The 24,428-nt window shown below is 35.7% G+C and overlaps 1 protein-coding gene across 5 annotated transcripts in view; it reads left to right on the plus strand.

Annotated features, from left to right (window-relative positions):
- cntn5 (contactin 5) overlaps positions 1-24,428 on the plus strand; it is a 196,877-nt gene that overhangs the window by 104,885 nt on the left and 67,564 nt on the right. For 3 of the 5 annotated variants that reach the window (XM_015341784.2, XM_015341778.2, XM_015341780.2), the window contains exons 3-6: positions 1,621-1,839; positions 12,739-12,862; positions 13,390-13,565; positions 23,427-23,522. In XM_015341784.2, coding sequence (XP_015197270.2) covers positions 1,621-1,839; positions 12,739-12,862; positions 13,390-13,565; positions 23,427-23,522 — 615 coding nt within the window. The remainder of the gene's footprint in view (positions 1-1,620; positions 1,840-12,738; positions 12,863-13,389; positions 13,566-23,426; positions 23,523-24,428) is intronic. The other 2 variants (XM_015341783.2, XM_015341785.2) reach the window with 2 other exon arrangements.

Genomic DNA, 24,428 nt, shown 5'->3' on the forward strand with positions numbered 1-24,428 from the left:
CAAAATTCACATCTTCAAGATATTCTGTCCCTTAGAGTTTTTAGTTATAAAAATTAATGAGGACATTTGCATACTTTTTCTTTCTAGAAGTGAGGGGACTACAAAGTGTAAGGAAAGGGTTTAGAATTCTAAACAATATGGTAAATATTTAATGTATAGCAATACTATTGAAACACTTGGAAAATGAATTACCATCAAGACGTCTTTAATGACATTTCCCCTAAACATGCAAGGGCTAGCAGAAAATACACAAGTGAAGGTCACATTTGCAAGTATTATAAGGTAGCTTTTAATTAGGATCTTGTAAATGTCAATGAACCTTTTCAACTGGCCCAAGTGCTAGTCTGGAAAATGAAAAGAAAAAGACATATGCAGCCTAGAAATTGATCCCCATTTAGCAGGGGTTAGCCTCTATTTCCTCTAAAGCCAAAATATAAATGATGTTTTCTGTTGAACAGAGAAGACCCTTAAAAAATGCTTGCTTTTACCTATGGTGTAGTGTATTTAAAGTTGTTCACTTGGGGATTAAATTGGCTAGTAGGTTTGATGTAGTACCATCTGAAGCTGTTAAAGTGTAAGATTGACACACAGAGGTATCAACAGACAAGTTTATTAAGACAAGTAAAGAGCTTTTTTGTTCGAGCAACTTCCCTTCATAAACTTTATGGCAGTAATTTCTCCTTTGAACTCCTGTTTGTAATATCAGTAGAAGCTACAAAGTTCCATTTCAGGAAGACAGATTTTAGACTGTTAACTCAGTCTGCTCAAAACACATTTTTTTGTCAGTAGAAGCTACAAAGTCCACCTAGTCTCCCATTTCTGGAAGACAGATTTTAGACGGTTAACTCAAAACAAATTTTTAATTAAACTAATTATATAAATGTGGAAACTTTATGCCTCACATCACAATTTTTCAACCTGTGAAACGTGTTATGAAAATAAAGCATCTGACCTAGAAGATAAACTTAAGCTGGTTATATCAACATGGCATGGCATGAACTGCAGGCTCACTCTCCCATTTCTATATCAGCATATCAGACCATAAAATAATTTAAAATGATTTTGAGTGCCTTGATAAGATAGAATGAATGTTAATTAAAAATGTATTAAACTAAGTTTTCTAAAGTACAGTATAGGCTTACTACATATTTACACAAATAGAATGTGTGGCTATATTAACGTTTCATGTTTACACCCTAAATCTAACCACTTCCTCCCGTCATCGGTAATGTCTTCTCTATTCATTCCCTGCCTTAGGGGGTGGCACGCATGGTTAGACAAGCTCCTCATGGCTCCAGGGTCTTGTGTTCAATTACAGCTTGGGGTGCCTGTCTATGAGTTTGTATGTTTTACTCATGTTCATTTGGGTTTTCATTGAAGACTCCAGTGCCCCCCCGGCGTCTCTCAAAGGCATGCAAGTAAGACTTGATTGGCATCTCTAAAAAATCCCTTTGCAGTAGATACAGTATTATGGAATGTGATCTGTGGCCTTTGATCAGTTTAACAAATCACAAAGTGAATGGTATTATTTGGGCACAACCTAATTACAGTAGGTTTGCATTAGAATTATAATCTGTGACAATGCTTACATTTTCTTTGTCATTTTTTTTTCTTCTTCAGAAATTTCTAAAGCTATTGCTGGGCGGCCTGTTTCATATGCTGCTATTTTAAGAATTAAGCCGGACAGCTCATCATCATCTCTGCTCAGTTCAAAGAACAGACCCAGATACAGCCATTCCAGTAGTGGGTCCTCAAAATTGCACGAATGGCCAGACTTTTCCCATCAATACCTGGCATCAAGGAGTATCTTTAGTTCAACTGAGAGTTTCAGGAAAGGTGGTAAGACGTATTTATTTTTTTAAGATGTTTGTTTAATCTGGTGAAAATTTGTTCCAGATAGCTATGCCTTTAGGAGCTCATCTAACATAATCCTGAATAGAACATGTATTCATATACTGTTTATACAGTAGTGTTTTTTACAAATACTGTATAATCCACAGTCTACTATATATCCTACATGCATCCATAGATGAGTCTTTACCTAAATATATAATTCTATTCATCTGAAAAAATTACAGGCAGAGATTGTGTTTAAAAAAGGAGTATTGTGGGTATTAAAATAGTCTTTGCATTTAATATAAATTTCATAAATATATTGGTTTCAGAAATACTATGCAGCATGTTGTACAGATTTGGCAAGCATAGCTCTTAGTCCATTCTCTCTTCAGCTTACCTATTAAGTGGTTATTTCTTTATTTCTCTTCAGGCAACTCTTATTTGTCTGGTAGACAATTAAAGGTAATTAATAATTACTAGCCTTTGTATTCTCACTATGGTACTACAATTGTGAATGAGGTGGGTATCATCCTACACTGTAGGTGCAGCACCTTCCTTGTTGGCATGTGACAAGTGATCACTACAGATCAGGTGGAAAAGTGAGAAATTACTTCACCAGAGAAATTAAGGTGAACTTTAGGAAAGCCAGATTATGCACATCCGGAGTGAATTTTAGCTGCCAGAACACTTGGTTTAACAACTTTACTGTACTTTAAAGAACAATGAGATGCAAATCCAAGAATTTAGGTCATGGTTGATAGTAATTACAGTACTTTTCCTATCCAACCTCTTAAGTCACAAAAAAGGACTTAACCAACACATATAAATTAATTAACCTAGCTGATTAAGTGCTTAGTTAGAAGGAAAACCATAACAAATGTGTCCAGGATCAGGAAGAAACATTTTATGACTGCAGGTGTTTGCAATTTAATACGGCAACTCTTATACAGTACCTGCCACAATGCTCACAGCAGCTCAGCAGTTCTGGCACATACTGCAGTTTTTCTGTCTGTTTTAAAGTGCTCATATAAATATTGGGAAAATAACATTTTAAAACATGTGAGTTTTATGAAGAATTGAGAGTGGGTTAAATATGCTGAGACAGAACCCATGAGGAATCGAACCATGCTGAAAACGAAGCCTGCCGTTTCTTTTGAAACTGTGTTGGTTGTAGAACCAGAACTCCTAACTAGTAGAGCTGCTTACCATAAAGAAAGTTCAAAATAACCTGAAAAGAAAGCAGAATTCAAAATATACTTAATTATTAAAACCATAACATGGTGAAAAAAAGTTAATACTGTACACACACAAAAATCAGTTGGCCACTATTATTTATAATGCCATTCATCCATTGTGTTTCTGGCAGAAGTGATTTTATTAACCTCTTTGGCTCTTTTTTTTCCAGAATGTTCTAGTGTGTACTGTAGGTTACAGTAATCATAGAAGTCTTGATTTTGATAAGACCCAGAAACTGCCCAGCTATTAGAGTGTGATAAAGAGCTTCCATAATCTTCTATCAAGGATCTGGCACTATGATCAATAGATAAGGGAATTTCCTAGTACCATAGGAAAAGGAATAGCATATTTCTAGATTCTGTTTTTGATATTCACATGGAGCACATTTGTTAAAGCTTTGGGTAAAGTGGTTATACATTATTTTCATTGGTAATGGTGGTGATACTCATTTCATAGAATGGATGATGATGTTGTAGCATAATTAATTTATTCAATTTTAAGCCTCAAGCCTAATATTATTCCTTGTATTATTTCCCTGTTACTTTTACAAAGGAAATAGAACATGTGCATCATTTTCGGTAGGGTAAGCACGTTTGTATGATTCTATATACTATATATTTAAGTAACCTATTACACCAGAAAACTGTGGAATTTTGTTATCCAGCTGAAGAGTTGGAGAATGGAGTAATGTCTTTAGTGTTTGACTATCAACTGCCCTTTATGCAGGGCATAAGGTAGTGGTGTTCTCATCATTTAAAAATCCCCTGGCTCTTGTCAATACAGATACAAGAGTTTTAATGGATACATTTGTTAAAAAGGGAGATTCATTTTCACAACCCAGCAGGGGAACATCAATGACTGCTACTCTTATTAATAAATCATTTCACACAATGGCCAGTGCTTGTCAAAACTATTCCCAAACCAGCATTAATGTGGGTTTTGTAAAAAAAAGATTAAATGTGACACCAGACATAGTCACTTAAGAATCTGTCTCAGATTGCATACTCTTACCTCTGTAGACCTTGGTTGCACTTCTGGGGAAATAAGAGTCAATTCTATAAAGATCAGCATTTGTTCATATTGAGTGCTTATTCTCTTGCCTTAGGTGATGTCTTCCACTTTCTTAAAGGGCATCATTGGCTGTGATTTGGAATGCTCCATTTGAATGATGACGTGCACTGGACATTAAGATGTAGCAAATGTTTCATCACTGTTTCAACTCTCTTTCCACCCAATATACTGTATGTGGTCAGTGAAAACTCTCAAGGTTTAGTCTGGACAACACCATCTGGTGGTTTATCTATAGGGTTGAGCACAGATTTAGAAACTACCTTGTTCTAAAAGGAGCTAAAAGATCAATAAAGCCTAAGTCATCTGATGCAAGAATACATATCCTGTACATTTTTTATGCAAATTCAACAAATTCCTATCATTGTCCTCCACACACACCAGCATTAAAGGCTTATTTAAAATATACAGTATAACCCTCTTTTGTTCAATTGAGAAGTCTGGAGGATTTCATCCAAATACTTTAATAGCAGGATAACATAGGTTTTATTTTTAAAATATATACAGTAGGCTTTGTTTAAAATGCTCAAAATAGTTATTATTTTTTATGCAAAGCAATGAAAATAATGAAAGGTCAGGTTCTGCGGTATGATTAAATCTTGATTTAGGAAAGATCTTCTCTGGCCTACATGGTACAGTATATAGTGGATTTTTAAAAACAGAAGTATAATTCCTTGATGATATAGCACCCTTTTGAAAATCTTGCATAATTCATTACTAAAATTGATTTTTTTTTCAGAGTAATTCTCTAGCCTGAGTACACAGGGTCATTATAGCACAGTGTTCTGTGTTCATTTGTCCCATAACAATAAATCCTAGTGAGGTATTTTTTTACTTTCTTTGTTATCTCTTCAGTCACTGTACGTGTTGCTTTGGACTCTTCACTGATGTGTGTGCAACCTTGATGTTCTGCCAGAACAATTGTAGCAAATGAAATTATTTTTTATTTTGATTTCAGAGAATGTTAACTGCAAGGGATCACACACTGTAACTTGTTGGTTGCATTGCTTTCATCCTATTTTTAAACAATCTATTTAGCATCTAATAAACAATAGGAAAACAGCTCTTATCTTACAAAAATATGTATGATTTTCTTCACGGAGGGTGATATTATAGTGTATAGAAGCATTTGGCTATAAAATTGAATTGCTACATACATCAATAGTGATCAAGAAACTGAGAAAGCGTTTGGTCTAGCATATACAGTAGTATGTAAAAGCTGTGTGCCTCTTTTATAGCCTGATTGTATATTATCCCAAAGCTGTAATAAGTAGCTCTGCCCCCACAGTTTCTCTCTGCCTCCTGCAGTGGTGCGAGAGTTGCCAAGTATATCTTTCTGCACTTGCAAAGAATAGATAAATTAATTAGGAGCCTTGGGCACAATAATTTATCTGGAGAGGTGAGGTGTTTTCCAGTAGCTTTGTTGAACAAAGGTGGCTGCAGAGACAACTAACTGAAAATTTCACAGCCCAGTTGAAACTTCAGTTTGTCTTCAACATAGAGCGCAAGAAGTAAATGCTGGTACAAAGAGCCTTGAGGGTTAAAAGAATATTAGATAAATGTTTGGATCTGTCCCTCAAGTACTTGGTGAAGGATAAAATACTGTAGTCTCTCATAAGTGGTTGAACTTTGACTGGCCATATGGGTTGTTTTGGTCTTTAGTTATTTGTAAACCACCTTGTATCTCTATTTATTTCATCCTTTTTAATTGTTTTCAAGTCTAATTACTACATATTTTTATTTACAAAGATGACCTGGAGACCCATTTATACAGCAGGGCTATTAGTGAAAAGATTGGAGTGAGGTACCTTGCTCAAGGATACAACAGAAGCATCCCACCTAGGATAGCAGTAGATCTGTCCCTCAGGCACTTATTCAAAGATGAAACAGTATCTCATATCTGGATGAACTTTGATGAGCTACTGTATACGAGTTTATTTTGGTCTTTATTTATTAGTTGACTTCTTTGGAGTATTATTATTTTTTATTGTTTTTACAGTGACTATGATCAGCACATTTTGCACACACCTACAGAATGTATTTATTTATTTTTATTTATTTTGTTGTCTTTTGTTTTATAACTATTCTGATGTCTGTTTTGCTTGTCTTGGGCTGGACTACTGTAACACATCAATTTCCCTACAGGATTAATAAAGTATTACCTATCTACTGTATCTATCTATTCAAACTCTTTCAAACACTTAGTGCAAAAGAGTACATTGTGCCACCACTGATTCCATTCCCAATTGCTTCACAGAAAAAAATGACATTAGTATGTTGCAGATGATGGATCAAGTAAGACAGAAAACAAGAAGCACCAGCCTAACATGGTGGTATGATCTCTGTAAAAATCTTTTTAACAAGCTTGAATACAAGCATACATCACTCACTAGATCATATGAAATGTACACTGACTAAGGTGAAAGTAGATGCTGAATCAGGGCCTTCGGTGTGCCTGCTGAATTGCAATGTTACTGTCAAATAAATTATTAAAGTGACATTATTAAACTGTAAAATAAAGTACAAACCAGTACCACATACCGATAATGTGATCTGTGCTTCTGAATTTACAACAGTAATATAGTGCATATAAAAAAGAGATTTCATCTGAAATGACAGTTCCAAAGTTTTTTTTACTTTAAAGGGCTTTTTGACATCGTCGTGAAAAGAACTGGTTACAGCAGTATGAACTGAAAACATAGCAGATAAGCTTGGATAATGCAAAACTTCTGTAACCCATTAATTTTGTTTGTTTTCTGTGTATCAAAGTAAGATAATAGAAGACAGTGTAATGCTGCCTGTATACTACTGTATGTACTGTATGTGCTGTGTACAAAAAGGAACAACAATTTATTGTACAATATCCACAGTATATTTGTTGTTGCTTCCTATATACTGTATGTTCTTAAAGGATTTTGCATTGATGATAGCCCAGAATTATATTCTACTAATAATAATCAGAGTAATTGTGTATTGTTCTGTTACCAATAAAATTGGTTTCAATGATCAGATTGCATGAATGATCCTTTCCCCCCAATGCTTAGTCAACTAAGCTTAGGCCAGTCAAACAGACACCCCATTATCCTTATTATTATGCATTTATCCAAGGTAACCTTGGATGGGCTCAAGTATTAGCTCTAAGGCCTACGGTGGTTTGCTCATCTTACACAGCATTGATATATATGTAGGCTGCAAGATTAACATCCCTGAGGACAGACAGACAGTTCTTACACTAAACGGTCCTGAGCAAAGATTCTAGGCATGCTGGTTTTATCCTCCCTACTCTGTGGTTTCAATTATCAGATTGCAGGGCTGCTGGATGCATGCTGCTTTCCCCCTAATGCTCAGATAGACTCAGCTGAGCTAACACCAGCTCCTCCAAAACAACATGGGAGTTCTGTTCCAGCATGAGTGACAGCCTCCAGTGTGTCTTTCTTATCTCCAGTAACAGAATCTTATGCAAAACATGTATGTCCTGGTTATAGTGGTGGAGCATTGCGGGAAAACTGGATTATTTTCTAGAAACCACACAGTAGGATCATGGTTGCGTGAAATAAAGATCAGTGCTATGCCTGTCCACAGGTTTTTGAATTAGGGCTCTGTAGAACACAGATCTATAGATAAGATTTGTGAATGTATTAAATCAGTACCACATGCCTTGGAAGTGATTAAAATGAAACATATATTGTCTAAACAACTTTGATGCCCCATATTCAGCAAACTGATGCTTTTATTTAACACTATCCCTTTAAGGAACAAGTTTTGCTAAACCTCATTACTCTTTCTGTATAGTATCTGGAGCATTTTTAAATGTGGTTCAGGCTACTGTATGTGGAAAAGCTAAAAGGACATCCATAACCTGTCCAGATGTAACCTCCCTAGAATTCTTTGCATAGGTTTAGACTACTGTAGATCCTAAAATACACTGTACAACATTTAAATCTGAGATTGTGGTCAATTCATCTAAACTCAGTTACAGAGAATTAAGAAATGGTACTCTGATGATAAAGTCTGGCATTTACTTGATCAAATGACCTTGGTTGTTCTAATTGTTTATTAGCGCTGCATTATTAAAATATGAATACATACAGAATATAACAAAAACAGTACAGTATGAACACAAAACCCTTTCTTCCACATTGTCCTTCACAAATCCTTCTGCACCATCTCCACATTTGCAGTTACTAGTGCATTTTTACACCTGTGTGTATGCATAATGCAATGTTTAGAATTTGACTTCAAATGAAGTCTTTTTAAGAAGAGCCCAAAAACAAACAGTGCCTTTTTTATACCACTGTGGAAAACATTGTCATTTTCACCATTTGTTTGGCAATTTAAATCTGTGTCTTCCTTTCAGTATAGAGTAGTGGTACTGTATGTGAGACCTTTAAATTATAAAAGCTGCTTTTTTGGATTCAAATTCAATAAATGCAGCCAGGAAGGACTCAACATAGTTTTATTTTTTTCTGAAGCATGACAGTATATTTTAATCTTGTGGAAAAGGTTTTCATAATTCTGGATACGTTGCAACTATAAAAAAATAGCATTGATTTATTTTGGAGAATGTAGGAATCAAGGAGACAGACAGATTATTGTTATTCCTTTTTGCTCTAAACTTGTGATTTATGTATAATACTAGGGAGCATTTTATTTCCCTGTGGAGAAGTATTTTGCTGACAAGAGATGAGATTACAAGAGGGTGAACTTGTAGAGGTGACATGGCCTGCTTTTGTCTTTGGGTCATTTTGAAATGGTGAGGAATAATATTGGCTTCAGCTGTAAACATTGTCCTTTCTATTATTTTTCTTCTTCGTGTGATGGGAAAGCATTTCCGTTTCAAAAGTTAGTTTTTATTACTACCATAATAGCATAATCGTTTAAGAATAAGTTTTAAATGGTATGTATTTTTTTTTTGCTAGTGGCTGTTGTCAAACGTTTCTTTAAAAAAGACTTTGGTTTTAACAAAAGACAAATCATTGGAAATCGCACCTACTAAAATTGTTTTTTAAAAAGGAGATCTCTATAATTTCCCCTTCTCCTAGCTAACCGCTTCTGTATACTATGAAATAAATTGTTATCAACGTGAAACAAACTGAGGTGACACTCTGTTTTACAGAAAGCCTTCCAGAAATGCATTGCATTGCTAGCCCATTTCTACATTGCTGAGACTGACAGAAGGAGGCTTTGAAGAACTTCAAAGCATTATACAGAGTATCCCAGAACAAATGAAAATAAAACTAAACACACAAAAAAATGAGCATCTGAAGACCATTATGCTAAAAATAAAATATAAATTATTATTTTTTCCATGCTAATAACACAATTCCCCTTAACACCTCCCAAAAGAAGAGAGCAGTGGCATGCTATGTGGAAGAAACCCTTTATTTCAGCTTAGATGTTTCCCAGTTTTACTTGAAAGAAATTCCAATGACATAAAGAGTGTAAATTATTCACACAGGAAGGAAGGAGATTGTAGTTGGAACCACTAGAGAGAAGCAAGCAAACTATCAAGCATATGGTGGATGTGTGGGAGTATTTGTGCAGGGGAGAGCTCTTAAATCTCAGAAGGTGTAAGATTTCTGAAAAGCAGTGAAAATATTGCAAAATTCAGTTTTTCATGCCAGGACTAGGATGCTGTGATGCACTTAACAAATTGATTGGTATATTTAATTAAAAAATGACAATCATGAAAAGCCATGAGTAAGCATTACCTGGCAGAAATCTAAATCTCTCAGACTTTAGGTCTGAAGGTTCCTTATCCATTCATCTGTGCTTATTTTTTTCAAATAACTTTAGTGTCCAGTTCCTTACTGCAAAGCTTTCTGCAGATGGTAATGCAAGGACAAACTGAAAAGTACATAATGTGATTGCCTGAAATATGCCCTTCTTTTACACACTATAACAATAAAGTGTGGAGACTTTTAAAGAAGAGGCACCAGTAGAATTGTCAGGACAGTTTAACTGAAAAGATGGGAAGACATAGGAAAGTAGCCTTTTACAAGCAATTAATTATCCATGCCATAAACTATAAACAAAAGTGTCCTGCTGAATATTTCTAAATGTTGTTGTCCTGACAATTGTTTTACAAACCCAAAGGGCATTATAAAACCTGTCCTGCACAGGGAAATATCATTAGTATTAGTATTATAAGTATTAACCATTTGGGAATGTTATTAATTCACCTGTCTAATCCTTTCATTTTCTATTTAAATAGCGCTACGGCTTCTGAGGCATGGATGTAAAACTTTCACTAAAACAAACTATAGTACAGTTTTAGGATGAGTCTGTCTTTATGTCAAGGACTAAAAGTTACACAAATTGATCATCTGAATAACTGCTGAATGTTTAATTGTTTACTTTTAATATTTCGAATGTAAAACTGTCCTATATTCTTACATAGATGCCAAACAGGAATTAGCACATACTGTATATTATTCTTAATAGTCTCACTATGATAGATCATAAACTAGGTGTGGAAGCATGATGTTTTCGGTTGTTTTGTAGGAGTATTTTTTTTTAATGGGCTGTTCCAGGTGACATACTTGTATACAGTAAATGTAAACCAATATACTGTAGTTTGAACTAACTACAGTAGATAATCACCTGTATGGAAAGAAGATCCTAGGGAGTAGTCATCATGGATTTTGAAATGTTAGGTCTTACCTAACCAAATTGTTAGAACTCTTTGGGCAAGAAATGTACAATAACATCAGCAATATGATGTATTTAGATTTTCAGTAGTCTTTTGATAAAGTTATTCATTAAAGATTAATTAGCTGATTACGAGTGGTAGAGAAATTCATGTGTTTAGATAGAGAATTGCTTAATGTATAGAAAACAAATTACAGATAAGGAGTGAATGCTCCAATATGGGCAAAGTAATTAATGGAGTACCCCAGGGAGCTGTACTAGGGCTGCTGCTATTCTTAGTTTATATCCGTGATTTAAATTCTAGCATAGCTATTAAACTAGTCAGCTTTGTATGCAAAACCAAATTAAGGAGAATTAGCAAATGAAAGCAAATGAAACTCAAATAGATTAAGATTCTATCCAAGAATGGGCAAACACCTGACAGATGACATTTAACAAAGCAAGTGCAGGATTTGTTGTAAAACCAAACAAGAGATCGAACATGGAAAATACTACGTTAGAAGAGGCTGCTAATGAAAATGACAAGCATACAGTAAGATTTACTGAACATATTTTAGACAATGTTGAAAAGCAGTCATAAACAAAAGTAAAATGTCAAAATGTTAGTAAGTGTAGTTAAGAGCATTGAATGGAAATCAAAGAATGTCATGTTAAAATTGTACATCTACTTTTACAATATTTTGACAATTTTATCTTATCTGCTCTGGAATCAGTCCAGAGAGGATTCAAGAGAAATGTGAACACATGACATGTGAACACTTCTTTCAAAAAACAACTGGATGAGATGTACTGTTCAATTAATTACTAACTGTTATATGGGCCATGTGGTAATCTCTGGTTTAGATATTACTATTTACAAACATAATAAATAAGCTATACTGTAAAATGCCAGCCTGATTTTCTTTTCTCCTCAGAATAATGTCACATAATCATCTATAAGAAACAATGAGAATTCCTCAGGTTTCAATGCTCATTCATCTCCTACACTGACTCTCCTCCATGCACTTACATTATTTTTAATTTTCTTCAGAATGACTGATTACCTTGTTAAGTGGAACAGGAATGACCTTTGGAAGTAAAGAAGATCTAGTTTAGGTCCTGCAGGAGATTTATTACATACTCACATGAACACACACGTGCCCTCAAGAAAACATCTACCCTAACACAGAATACAAGGTCATACGTTGAGAATACATTCATGGAGTCTTTTAAATTTGTACAGATATACAGTATGAAAGTTTGTTTCAGTTTGCTTGCTTTTGGCTGACAAAAATGCTTTGTTTTGTGTGATTAACAATATTAAATACCAGAGTTAAATTTCATTTTCATTGATAATTGTATAACCTGATTGTAGCTTGATAGCTTGATAACTTAATTTATGCACAGAAGATTGTATTTATTTTATTTTATCCTCCCAGCACCCACAGAAGCCATTAAACCTTACTCAAGTTTACTTTATCCCATCTACATAGTGAGAATCAGCAATGGGGACTACCTCATTACAATACTAATTGGATTGATTCACACTGACTCTAGTGGAATGCCTGAGAACATGCCTTGCGGGCTGGAACATGGCTGAAGTGAAATGAATGACATTGCTATAGGAAGAGTCGGGGAGCATTTGAAATGCAGATGCACTATTATGCTGAAACAATGGCAGATGTGGTATCCATCTTGAGCATTTACACGTTTGGAATATTAGAATAGTTAAAATTCTAATCCAAACAATATTATCATCAAGAGCCATTACTCTGAAAGGGGTTTTTTTTCCATCTTCTTGCATGATTTTCACATTAAACTAGAAAAGTCAGAAACAAGTTAAAGAGTACTAAAAAACAATTCAGCATGGTTTCACTACATATTATCAAAAGCATCTTTACATCTTTTTGACTTTTCGATCTTGAATGACATTTTTAATTATGTTTTTTTTTTTGTTTAATTCTCTAGAAAGTATGGAATTTGGACCCGTGTTTCTTCAAGAGCCAGACAATGTCATCTTTGCCTTGGATTCTGATGAGAGGAAGGCGACATTGAACTGTGAAGCCAGAGGAAACCCTTCACCCACCTACAGGTGCGCCATCATGTCAAAAGCACAATAATGTAAAAATAGCTATTCAAGTTATTTTTACTCCTAGCCAAGTCTGTTATATTCAGCATGCTTGTGTTGAAGAGCTGATTGACATTATGTGGGAATGCCCATTGGGTGTTCTGTCAAAGTAGTTTTCCACATGTACAGTATGACATATACCTTTGGCAAAACGGTATCCACTGTGGGCAGTGTCATTGAGAAGTGAAGGACAGCAGGATGCTTTAAAATGCTGCCTGTGGATAAAAGCCATCAGACAAGCATTCCTACATAAACCTGTAACTGCTAGATGGAGAAATGGGAGCTATATTTCACCACTCCCAATCAAATATTGCTGTCCAGTATCAGCGAGGGCCCAAAATATTCTTGCTGACACAAGGTGGATCCACAGATTATAAAAACTGGATCGATGAAAATGTGACCCTCTGGACTTTTTCTTTTTGCCATGTTACTTTTGGTCATATTATAGGCATGAATATACAGTCAATAAATATTATTTTGTTGTGTTTTAGGTGGTTGATGAATGGAACAGAAATAGACATCAGCGTCGATTACCATTACAGCCTGATAGATGGAAGATTGATTATCATCAATCCCAGTGAAGCAAATGATTTTGGGAGATATCAGTGCTTGGCAGCCAACAGTTTTGGTGTCATCATCAGCAGGGATGCTGTCCTGCAATTTGCATGTGAGTGACTCACTGTATAGGTTGCTTGGTGGTGATAGTGTTTAACTGGTCTAAAAATGGGGTGAAATGTGAACACTGTTCATGTAACTGTATAAATGGATTTCTAGGCTACATTTGAATATGGTATTGATCTTACTGTACATAATTGCTGCAATTTTGGTTTGTTTTTGTTGTTTTTTTATTTGAAGAAGTGTTTGCAAAAGTTAAATATGAAGCCCCCAAATCATTTTTGTTAGCTTTGACAAGTACTGTAGTTGAACTGACTATTTTACAAATGATTAAATCGAAGTAGCAAAAATCCAAGTAAATTGACAGACAACAATTTGGCTACAGGAAACATAAAGCTGGTCCATCCTGGTGAAGCTCCGGCAGAGAACTCTGTGTATGTGTCCTATTAATGACAAAGGTGCCTTTACTCAAAGCTTCAGCACTAAATATGTCCAAAACATTGTTTCATTTTTCCATTTATCTCCTGGCTGTCTTCCAGTAAACCATCACAAGTTAACGAAGCATACAGACAGGCCAGGGGCAGAACAGTTGGTGGAGAAAGTATTGCTAGTTTTGCTTGCAGTTTCCCTAGAAGCAGTTGGTTATGTCATCCTTATTGCCATGACTGCAGGGAACATATGCTTGAATGCCTTTAAGCATTAATGCTTTACTGATCTGTTTCCAGAATAAAATATAATTAAAATCTGTGCATGTAAAACCCATAGCACATGTGCTATAACATTGAAGAGCTGTAAAGATATCACTCAAAAATAGTAGATGTAAAATTACACACATTCCATCAGAAGAGGCAAGAGTGACACAGCGGTTCAGAAATAAGCATGTTTGTATTATGTACAATGCTCATGTTCAGCCTCTACTCAGTCCACATTTTAAGCACAGTATTGACAACCCAATCTAAAGAGATCGTTTCTTTGAATTGTCTGGTTAAATTGGATAAAGACAACCATTATAAAATATATACAACCTTGTTTAATCCCAGGACAGTTCATTAACTGTAGGCCTGTCTAAATTCATTTTGCAAAAGTCATTAATTTATTTTTTTTGATACAGTCCCATCTTGTTAAAAAGGGGTTGAAGCAAAAATAAATCTTGCTTTGACAGGCTGTCCAGTGAGATCAACAGATGCTGCTACCCGCTCAGTTGAGGCTACGGGCAGCTCGGTTTTAATCAGGCTATGTGACTAAACTTGAAAATGAAACTTGAACATGAAATTGCTGCCTCAGTGGCACAGTGCAAGCGGGATGTACTTTACGAGGACTGCAAAGTCAAAGCCATACATTTATATGTTTTAGTATTATTTAGTTCCATTTTAGCATTTCTGTTTTTCGGGCTTTGGCTAGAGCTTGGATCTTTTATTTCCATTCAATGTACCTTCCCAGAGCTCATGTTATTGGAGCTACACAGGTCACAGAAATCAGTACACTGAGAGCTGCCCTGTCGGTGTTGCTTATCCACTGCCATACAATGACTTCTGTGCAGTAAATAAAAGAGCATAGAAACAGGCATTGAAATTGCAGAGGGGCCTCTTTACTAGTGTTTTAGAAATTACTCTGATTCATTAATGCCTTTTAGTCCAAGGTTTTCACACAGTATGTATTGTACAGTATAGTATTTTTATTAGTACATTATTTTTAACAGAGTGTTTTTTTTTACTAATTTTATATTAATCAGTGATTCACACTTTGGCGATACTCAGTTTATCTAATCTCGAATATTAATTTTACATCTCGTCTGTTTATTGCTTACAGTACCATGTTTACGTGTGCTTTGCTTTTGTTGAACCGTATCACAGCTCGACTGTCTTCTAATGCAATATCAGAATGAAAGAAAAACATTCCGATTCTGTCTACCGTATACCATCTGAAACTCGGGACAGAAATGATTTGTTCCATTCATTTATAAGATTGCATATTTCCGAAATCTAATGAGATCATGCTAATGGCTTCGTTAAAGATGTGTACTGCAGTTGTCCGAAATTAATTTATCTAGCAATAGTAAATGTTGCTGTTCTCTTCTCACCACTGTTTTTTTATAGCTTTTGCCTTTCTTTAACAGTTGCCTACATTTGTTTCATATTTGATGTTTTCATTTTTTTAAAAAAATTTTGCCGTAGAAGCCTGCTGTAGAAAAAGCTTTACAGGGTGTTTGAAGAGCTATGGTGCTTCCCACTTTAAGAAATGTCGTGTAGACAAATTTAAGAAAGCTGTCAATGTACAGGCCAGACCTCTGTCATTGTGATTCATTATCAGAGATGATGAAATAACAAATAACAGTTAGCAGGCAGTGGGAAAGGGTTTTTGTTGTTGTTGTGATCGTTTTTTTTCCTCCTGGTCTCCCCAAAGCTTTGGACTCTTGGGTGTCTGTGACAAAACACGTGGAAGACACAGTGTTTTTCGTTGGCAAAATGCCCGGTCTAGGAACCGTATTGCACATGGGCTTATTGATTCAATATCCAGTATTCTTAGAAAAAGATGTAGCTGAATCCACATCTTGTAGAGATAAGGGAAATACTAACCAAAGGCCAATTCTTATCAATTTAAATTTGAACAGCATACTCATGGTCGCCAGGCTGGCAGGAATCTGAAATAACACTGCCGTTGTTTTAAAACAGTCTAGGATCTAGCAGTTCATAGCATCGATAGAAATCACACCTCCAAACCCCACACAGACTGTTTTTTTTTAATTTGAAGGTTAAATTTAAACGCTGCTGAAACCTGCACTTTGAAGACAGAAGGCAGGCGTGTGCTCTAGGATGTAGCCCACCAGCCAGCTTCCCTTTTCAAACTGGAAATCTAATAAGCAGATGTTGCTGAGCTATTGATCTAAGCTGAACCCCAGCAATCACTCTGTCCCCATGTCTCACCTACTAAGTAGATGTCGCCGTAGAATGACAAGGCAAATTAAACCCATGTGACTTTCCTTCCCATCCAAACTCATGGGAGTGCAAACATTTTCTTATTCCTTTGGCTTAGCCAGTAACAACTATCTTCTGCATCACCACAGCAATGCATAGATCATATACTGTACACTCTCTATGAAATATTTTTCATAGATTAATTCATTTGTGCTTCACAGTTGTCTATAAACTCATTCTGTCCCTGACTTTTTACCTTCTTTGCAACTAAAAATTGTTGCAATATATATATATTACATTTGTTGAGAAGTAGAAAAGTGAGGAGGAAATATTACATAGTAGTACTGTAATTGTGCACAGCTTGTTCTAGCCAATAAACCAGAATGACAATAGGAATGAAAAACATGAATTATTTTTAAAAAATATACAAGTTTATTTTCTAAAATTAAGGCTGAATATAGTTGAGAATACATAGTTTTTATATTTATTTGTTATCATCAAAATAATATCTGTGTCCATCACTATACTGTACCTACATTTAATGTTTCAAGATTTTTTTAGTACAAATCTATTAATAAAGTAAATGTTCTTGCAATTCCCTTTCTGGGCCTGAACCTACTGTCTTCAACCTTCTGTCTGACCTCCTTGTTCAGTTTAAAGTGATCACAACCACCCAACATCTCCTTTGCCGTGTTCTTCAGCCTCAAGACCAACAGGTGAATGGAAAAGGTTAGGTGGAGTGTTTGTCTATTGCATATTGAAAAGCTGCTGGCAAATGTGCACTGCACCAAGGGCAGTGCTGTGCTGTAAACAATCATTTGTACAGTAATTGTGCAGTTCAGTGACATGGAAAAGATATGGTTACCCTACACACCTGCCTTTTCCCTTTTATTTATAAAAATGCGTTTCTTATTATGTTAGTTTAGATCAGCAGGTAAAATCCTCTGATAGCAAATGCAGGTGGCAAGACCTAGAACTGTAAAGGTTTTTACTCTGTCATTAAATCTCAATAAAACCATGCACTTATTTTTCTTAATTTTGAGAACATGTTTTTTTTCCCCCCTAGTGCTGGCACTGTAGGATGCCGACAGTAAACAATGCTATTATAAACATGATTTAATACGTAAGCTTTGAAATTCATAATATCTCTTAAAGGTCTGCTGGACACCTAAAGTCATGAACCATTACATATTGTGAAAGATCCTAGCTCCAGGTTAGATGTCTCAATGGAAATATCTGCATATTAAATACACTGATACTGTCGTAACACAAAGATCCAGGTTGGTTCTTGGCTTTATGAGCTCTATTCACCAACAAAAGACTTTATGGAACAAATATCTAGTTCACTTTAGCTGTAATTAAAGTTTTTATATAGTATGCAGTTTAACAACCCAAGCTTAGCTGTTTTCCCAGTACAACACTATACATACATGGATGGGCGTTACAAATCTACTGCATGAGGAACCGAACAAATTTGCAAAACATACTGTACAAAGGCTTTTGTCCAATTCTGTGGCTACATGAATTGCTTCAAATACCAGTCTCTCTCTACTGCCTCCTGCAAATTCAGTAAGATTCAGTAACTCCTTTATACTCACTTTCCATATCTATGAAATATATTTATTTTATTTTATTAGTTTTATTAGAAAAAAAGGCTTGAATAGTGAGGTTCCTGGTCAGTTTTGAAGCTGTTTCTTTCACTGTTCATTTACACTGTTTACTCACACAGTTAATAGTTGTTACTGAATGCTTCTCTCGGTTGTTGAAAAACAAAAGTATCCAAATTCTTTTTTTCAACAATGGGGTGTTTTAATATAACTAATGAGGATGCTTATAAATGTGAACACGTATTTACTGAGTTGTTTTATTTTTTACAATTTATTTCAAGGTGCATCTGGAGATACATGCAAACAGCAGAATGTCCACTGTACCTACTCAAACTTTTCTTTTTCTGACACTTACACCTGACAGCCTTATTGTCTCTATTTTGCTTTTATGGCACAACACCTCACAAAAGCCGCCTCTGCTTCATCCATGACACATCCATAAATTACTCCTATTTTTAGTGGTGCAGCCTGTCTCAACAATTTACAACCCTATCCCCACAACTCCTCAGCTCGCCTCTTAGAGCAATTTCAAGATCCAGGTTGTCAGGCTCCATTTTCCGTCTTTATTTTTTTTTTCTGTGCATAACAAAAAATAGAAGAAAATCTATTTTCTCATTTGGACTACAGGAGAAGGTATTGATTAGCTATAATTCATATGTCTCCTTTGAATTGACGAGTGGCTGTGTCAGGATGCTGACATAGAGAACAAGGAGGCAACAGCGACAGGGACTGATAAATCAATACCTGCCTTGGTGACAACATGTTTACTGGGCGTTCCATCACATTGCACGTTTGACAGCTCGTTAGGGCAGATCACCTTCCTCTGGCTGAGCTTAATGAACCAGGCTTTCTCCCTGATGATGGGCTTGTCTGTTGAAAATATGACCTGGCCAGGTCTATATTTTCTAATAAAAAGCACTAAACACAAAGATTGTTTTTTTTTTTCACTTTTCCTTAGGCCTGGGCCAGCTGTTGCACTCCAATAACAATCCCTTCATTTAGTTATCAATAAATTAGGGCTTTTATTGTAACCAAGTGAGCAAAACTCTGTGCTCATTATCCATCTAGCTGTTTCACAGCTATGAGGAGGCAGAACCACAGCTAGGTTTGTAATTCCTCTTTATACACATGCTGTTTGGCAACCACAGACAGCTGTTCCACTATCATTCAGGCTCACTATAATGCAGGAAGCTTTGACCAGTGTAATAATAATAATTGCTTACACTTATATAGTGCTTTTCTGGACACTCCACTCAAAGCGCTTTACAGGTAATGGGGACTCCCCTCCACCACCAATGTGCAGCCCCACCTGGATGATGCGACGGCAGCCGTAGTGCGCCAGAACGCTCACCACACACCAGCTATCAGTGGGGAGGAGAGCAATGAAGCCAATGCATAGATGGGGATTAGGAGGCCATGATTGGTGAGGGCCAATGGGAAATTTGGCCAGGACGCTGGGGTCACACCCCTACTCTTTTCGAGAGACGCCCTGGGATTTTTTATGACCACAGAGAGTCAGGACCTCGGTTTTACGTCTCATCCGAAGGACGGCGCCTGTTTACAGTATAGTGTCCCCGTCGTTATACTGGGGCATTAGGACCCACATAGACTGCAGGGTGAGCGCCCCCTGCTGGCCCCACTAACACCTCTAATATATTAATATGTGATATATATTATATACAGTATGTGTGATTTATTTACTTATTCGTTTGGCTGAAACTTTTTTCCAAAATGACTTATATTTGCACCCATGTATATAACTACGTATTCATGGAAACATTCGGATAATTACCTTGCTCTTGCTGAACGGTACAACAGCAGTGGCACATCTGGAATTTAATTTCAGTTTCAGTTAGTCCTGAAACCTAACTACTGTTCCCTTGTATATATTCCAAGGAACATCTTTCAGGCACATTATGAATTAAAAAAAACTAAAACAGTTCAGGAATAAAACAGCAATGTATTTTAACTAGTGATGCAACAAGTATACCATATATGACAAAGGAAGCAATAGTTAACAGGGCAGCTTCAGTAATGCTCTCAGTGTTCTGTATATGCCCATCAATAAATTCTGGGAGAAAAATGATGAGTAAGGAAGAGAAGTAAGAGGTTTGGTGATAGATATCTCACAAGAAACCTCTTTGGGGTTTATGGTGTGTTTTAAGAGCAGACATCTGCTATGAATTATGGGAATGAATATTAATTAGTTCTTGCTGCTTCACAATGTTGAGGACTGAACAGTCCAAAGAGACTTTTAATTCTGCCTATCTAGAGTCACAGTTTTCAGCCACTGATGACTGTTTTTTTTCTAATATTATAACAGCAGTGCCCTTACTGAAGAATGCATGCCATAATAAGTGTCATCTAAGCACATGAGGGAATTAAGAGAAGACATCAAACTTTCATAACATTGAAATATGTTATTAATCTCATGTAGTTCAGGCTGTTAATGTCCCTGGAATTTTACGTGGGCCAAAGGGTCAGAGCTTATTCCAGAGAACCCTGGTAATTATGCTTCAGTATTGTCTTCCTACAGGGCATAGTGAAGGCATAATCGTTTTCTGAGGTATATTTTGACATTGATTTTGTTTTTTGGCTTATGCCTTTATTGGTAGCTATCTACAATAAAAGCAATCTGGAAAATGTAAAAGAAACTTTGCAAAATTGCAAGTACATGTGGAGTGGAACCAACTGAGTTCATTAGAATACAATATGAGGGAAACAATAGATGGGCTGCATGCGAGGAAAATGAGTAAGAAAATAAATGATGAATTGGTAGCTCGGTGGTGCATTTCTTTTGTAAATCAATCAAATTAAACTGTTCAATACATGGACAAATTATATACTGTATGTAAAAAAGTAAATATTCACACAAGAACTGACATTGAATGTGGACATAGTGAAGTAATCATATCAGCCGTATTATAAGGGAAGGATTAAACATGTGACCTTTATTGCTGTTGCTAAATGGAATGCTATAGCTGTTGAAATGGTTGCAATTGTTCATGCTTCTTGTTTTTTATTATTATGCTACTATAAATGATGCTAATAAGTTCACAAAAAATAGTTCCCTAGGAAAACATTTTTATGTATCCCATTAGGAAATGAAGACTTGAACTTTGGTGTTATCTCAACATGTCTGAAAGAGAGAGAAAAGAAAACTAATGCTTCTAAAGTGCTGTGAGGTATAATTATCAAACATTCTGGTATAATGAAATATTCTGCTGTCACAGGGATAGAATAAAACTACACAGAACACAGAAATCTGCCCCAGGTTGACATTTTGTCATTTCTTTTCTATTGTATTGCAGAGCTGCAGTTGGAAATTAAAAGAGCCCTTATTAACTTGAAAAGGGATAATCAGCAATGTTTGGATTTTTTCCAGAAATAGCTCTGCAGCAGAGAAGTCTCACAGCAACTGCTCAAAAGATCCAAACACAGCATATTAATCCTGCAGCTCTTTACATTTCCTTAACTTTATTTTCAAAAGGCAAAAAACAATTTCCTGGTTCTGTTGTGTTGCTATCTCTCTCTCAACATCTAAAAACTACCTTTTGTAATTATTATGGCTGAGTCTGTTCCAGTATTGACAATACATGCTTCAGTTCTTGGTACTGTATGTTAACACAAAAATAGTATAGTGCTAAAATGTATAAATCACAGGAGCCAGTTTTCATCAATATGGTCAAAATTCATTGAGCTTCAAAATGTCTATTTTATTTTAAAAATCTTAAGAATGAGTGATAGTGAAAGTTCTCCACTGAAATATTGGCAGATTACTTTTAATGCAGCTACATTCCAAAGTTCATAAAACTCTCATGCCACAATACGCTTTAAGAACAATGAAGGCGTTTTAATGTTAAAGTGTTTTTTTCAATATCCTTGATTGAATTAAGCAATTTACTCTATACTGTACTTATATTTCGAGTATTTTAATTATGTGCTGTACTTGGGTGTGACATTACTTAAAAGCATTTTTAGTCAACTGCATTTCCCTTCCTTGCAGTGCAGTGCAGAAAGTGGAAGGTAGTTATGTTTTGCCAAAGTTGTTCATTATTAATGTGATTTCTGAGAGAGAGAAATGTAATGAAACACATTATATGAAATGTCTTTCCCATGTGATATACTGATCCTTAGAATGGGAGAATTCTGATATATATCGTCTTAAATAGACCATGGTGAGACAAAAATTCAATAGAATAAAAAACCTTAGAATTCATTTAACTTTCATAAATATCACTGTTGAATAATTCACATTGAAATCCATATATCTTGCTTTATGCCTAATGTTTAAGATGGTGTGAATCCTTCTTCAACAAAAGTTCATATCTGAAAAGAAAATGTAATTATTAATATAGATCTTACAGCTGACAGGTGTGTTGATATTTAGTACATCCTAATTCTGGTTGTTCATTTGATTTTAAATATATTTTATCATCTCTGTTCCATATGAGCAACTTTAAGTTTGTGAAATGACTAGTTAGTTTTATTAAATAATTATTATAATGCCAAAAGGAAATTATCACCATTTTTTGTGTAATCTCAAGTTAACTGAAAAAAAAACAAAGAGAAGGTTGTTCTGTATAGCACAAAATGTAATACAAAATACAAGCCAAGAGATGGCAGTTGTACTAAGTGATAATTAGACCACATCTAAAGTGCTACCTGCAATTCTGTTTCCCACTTTATGAAAAGGATCAAGTTGCATTAGAGCAATATTTCATTCAATCCAGGGTTTAAAAAAATGACTTATGAGGACGGACAGAAGGAACTGAATAATTTATAGTCTTCAGTATTTTAAAGGGAATCAATAATGTAGAACCAATTATCAATGCTACTGGTAATGTATTGAAACTAGTAATGCCAATTTCAGACTAATATTAGGATTTTATTTTACAAAGAGTTACTTGTGCATTGCCAGGGCATGTATTGTACTGAAGTTGGAGAACCTGAGAACATTCAAGTTCAGCTATAGGCTGGATGTTGTGATACTGTAGATTTAATTAGTGTATCAGAAGAGCACCTATGGACTCTTATGCCTGTTTACAGTCTCTTTATTACACTCTGTGCAGCTGATTCTGAGTGTTTTGTGCTGTTTGAAGTACCAGCAGAATCTGAACAAACGGCTTCCCTTTGTTCCTGCAACCATCATTAATATTCTACATCCTAATAGTATAACTGTATAATAAGGAACAAGTAGAAGTTAATTTCACACTGACAAGTTGAAAGAGAGAAAGAAAATGTTGACTGTATAATATCTGAATGTATAGCTACTGCATCGGCAGTGTAAGAGTTGTCGTTTTTTTTATATTGTTTTAATTAAAAAAATAAAATGCAACACAGACTTTTCAATATTTTGATTTGAGGTCTGGCGTCTCCTTCTCTTTGCAGACCTTGGTAATTTCAGTGGGCGGACGAGGGGAGCTGTATCAGTCCGTGAAGGGCAAGGTGTGGTTCTCATGTGTTCTCCTCCTCCGCATTCCCCAGGTACGTGATACACTCTGCATTTACCTTGTTCTCACTGTGCATTACAACAGTTTACTGGCTTTTAACTTTTATTCGCTATGGCAACTTGCTGTATGTAAAGGTAGACTCAGTGACGGCACTGTGCATTCACTTCTCCTTTTTACAACGACAGTCTTCCTGCAAAGATTTTTTCTTTTCTTGTACAAGTGTTTTACTGATTCAGCATATTGCTGAATGGTTCAGACAAAGCAAAAACAGTTTATTTTACTGCATATCAAATCACTTTGGGCCTCCTGCTGGCATTAATACAGCAATAGCCATGTTAATGCCTGCAGAAACCCTAATTTCCCCATACAGTCTTGTAAGGACATCGTAACTGCATGAGGCAATTTGGGTTTTTTGGGGGGACAAATTCCATCAGGGGCAGGACTGAATTAGATTTCGGTTTTCTAAATAGAGCATCAGTTCTAGCTTTTCTTTGGACTTCAATTCCTTATGTTACTGCATGTGTCGTGATAAAATACATCTCAGTTTTGACAATACTGTTATACCTTTGAGACAGTATGTGTTTCTGGAAGGAGTGCAGGTTAATTTTGTGCTGAAAAGTTCAAATGTGGTGGCTTCTTCTGGTGTGTGGGAGAATAAAGGGGGGAATCAGAGAGTAGGGTAAACATAGCACAAAGGGGATGTGAGAAATGAAATGGAACTCTGGGAGACAGTCTGTAAATGAATGAAGTCTAGAAATAAATGAATCAATCACTGAGAGCCGGCAGGAGGTGTGAACATACTTTAAAAATAATTTTGACTTCTGATGTCCTGGAATCCCTGTGAATAGGTGCAGACAGAAAGGTCAGTGTAATTATGACCAGGGGAGGTACCGTGCATTAATGTGGGGAACTACTGGCTCAAAGAGATCTTTGATCCTCA

The sequence above is a fragment of the Lepisosteus oculatus genome, chromosome 5 (assembly GCF_040954835.1).
Source record: "Lepisosteus oculatus isolate fLepOcu1 chromosome 5, fLepOcu1.hap2, whole genome shotgun sequence".
NCBI lineage: Eukaryota > Metazoa > Chordata > Actinopteri > Semionotiformes > Lepisosteidae > Lepisosteus > Lepisosteus oculatus.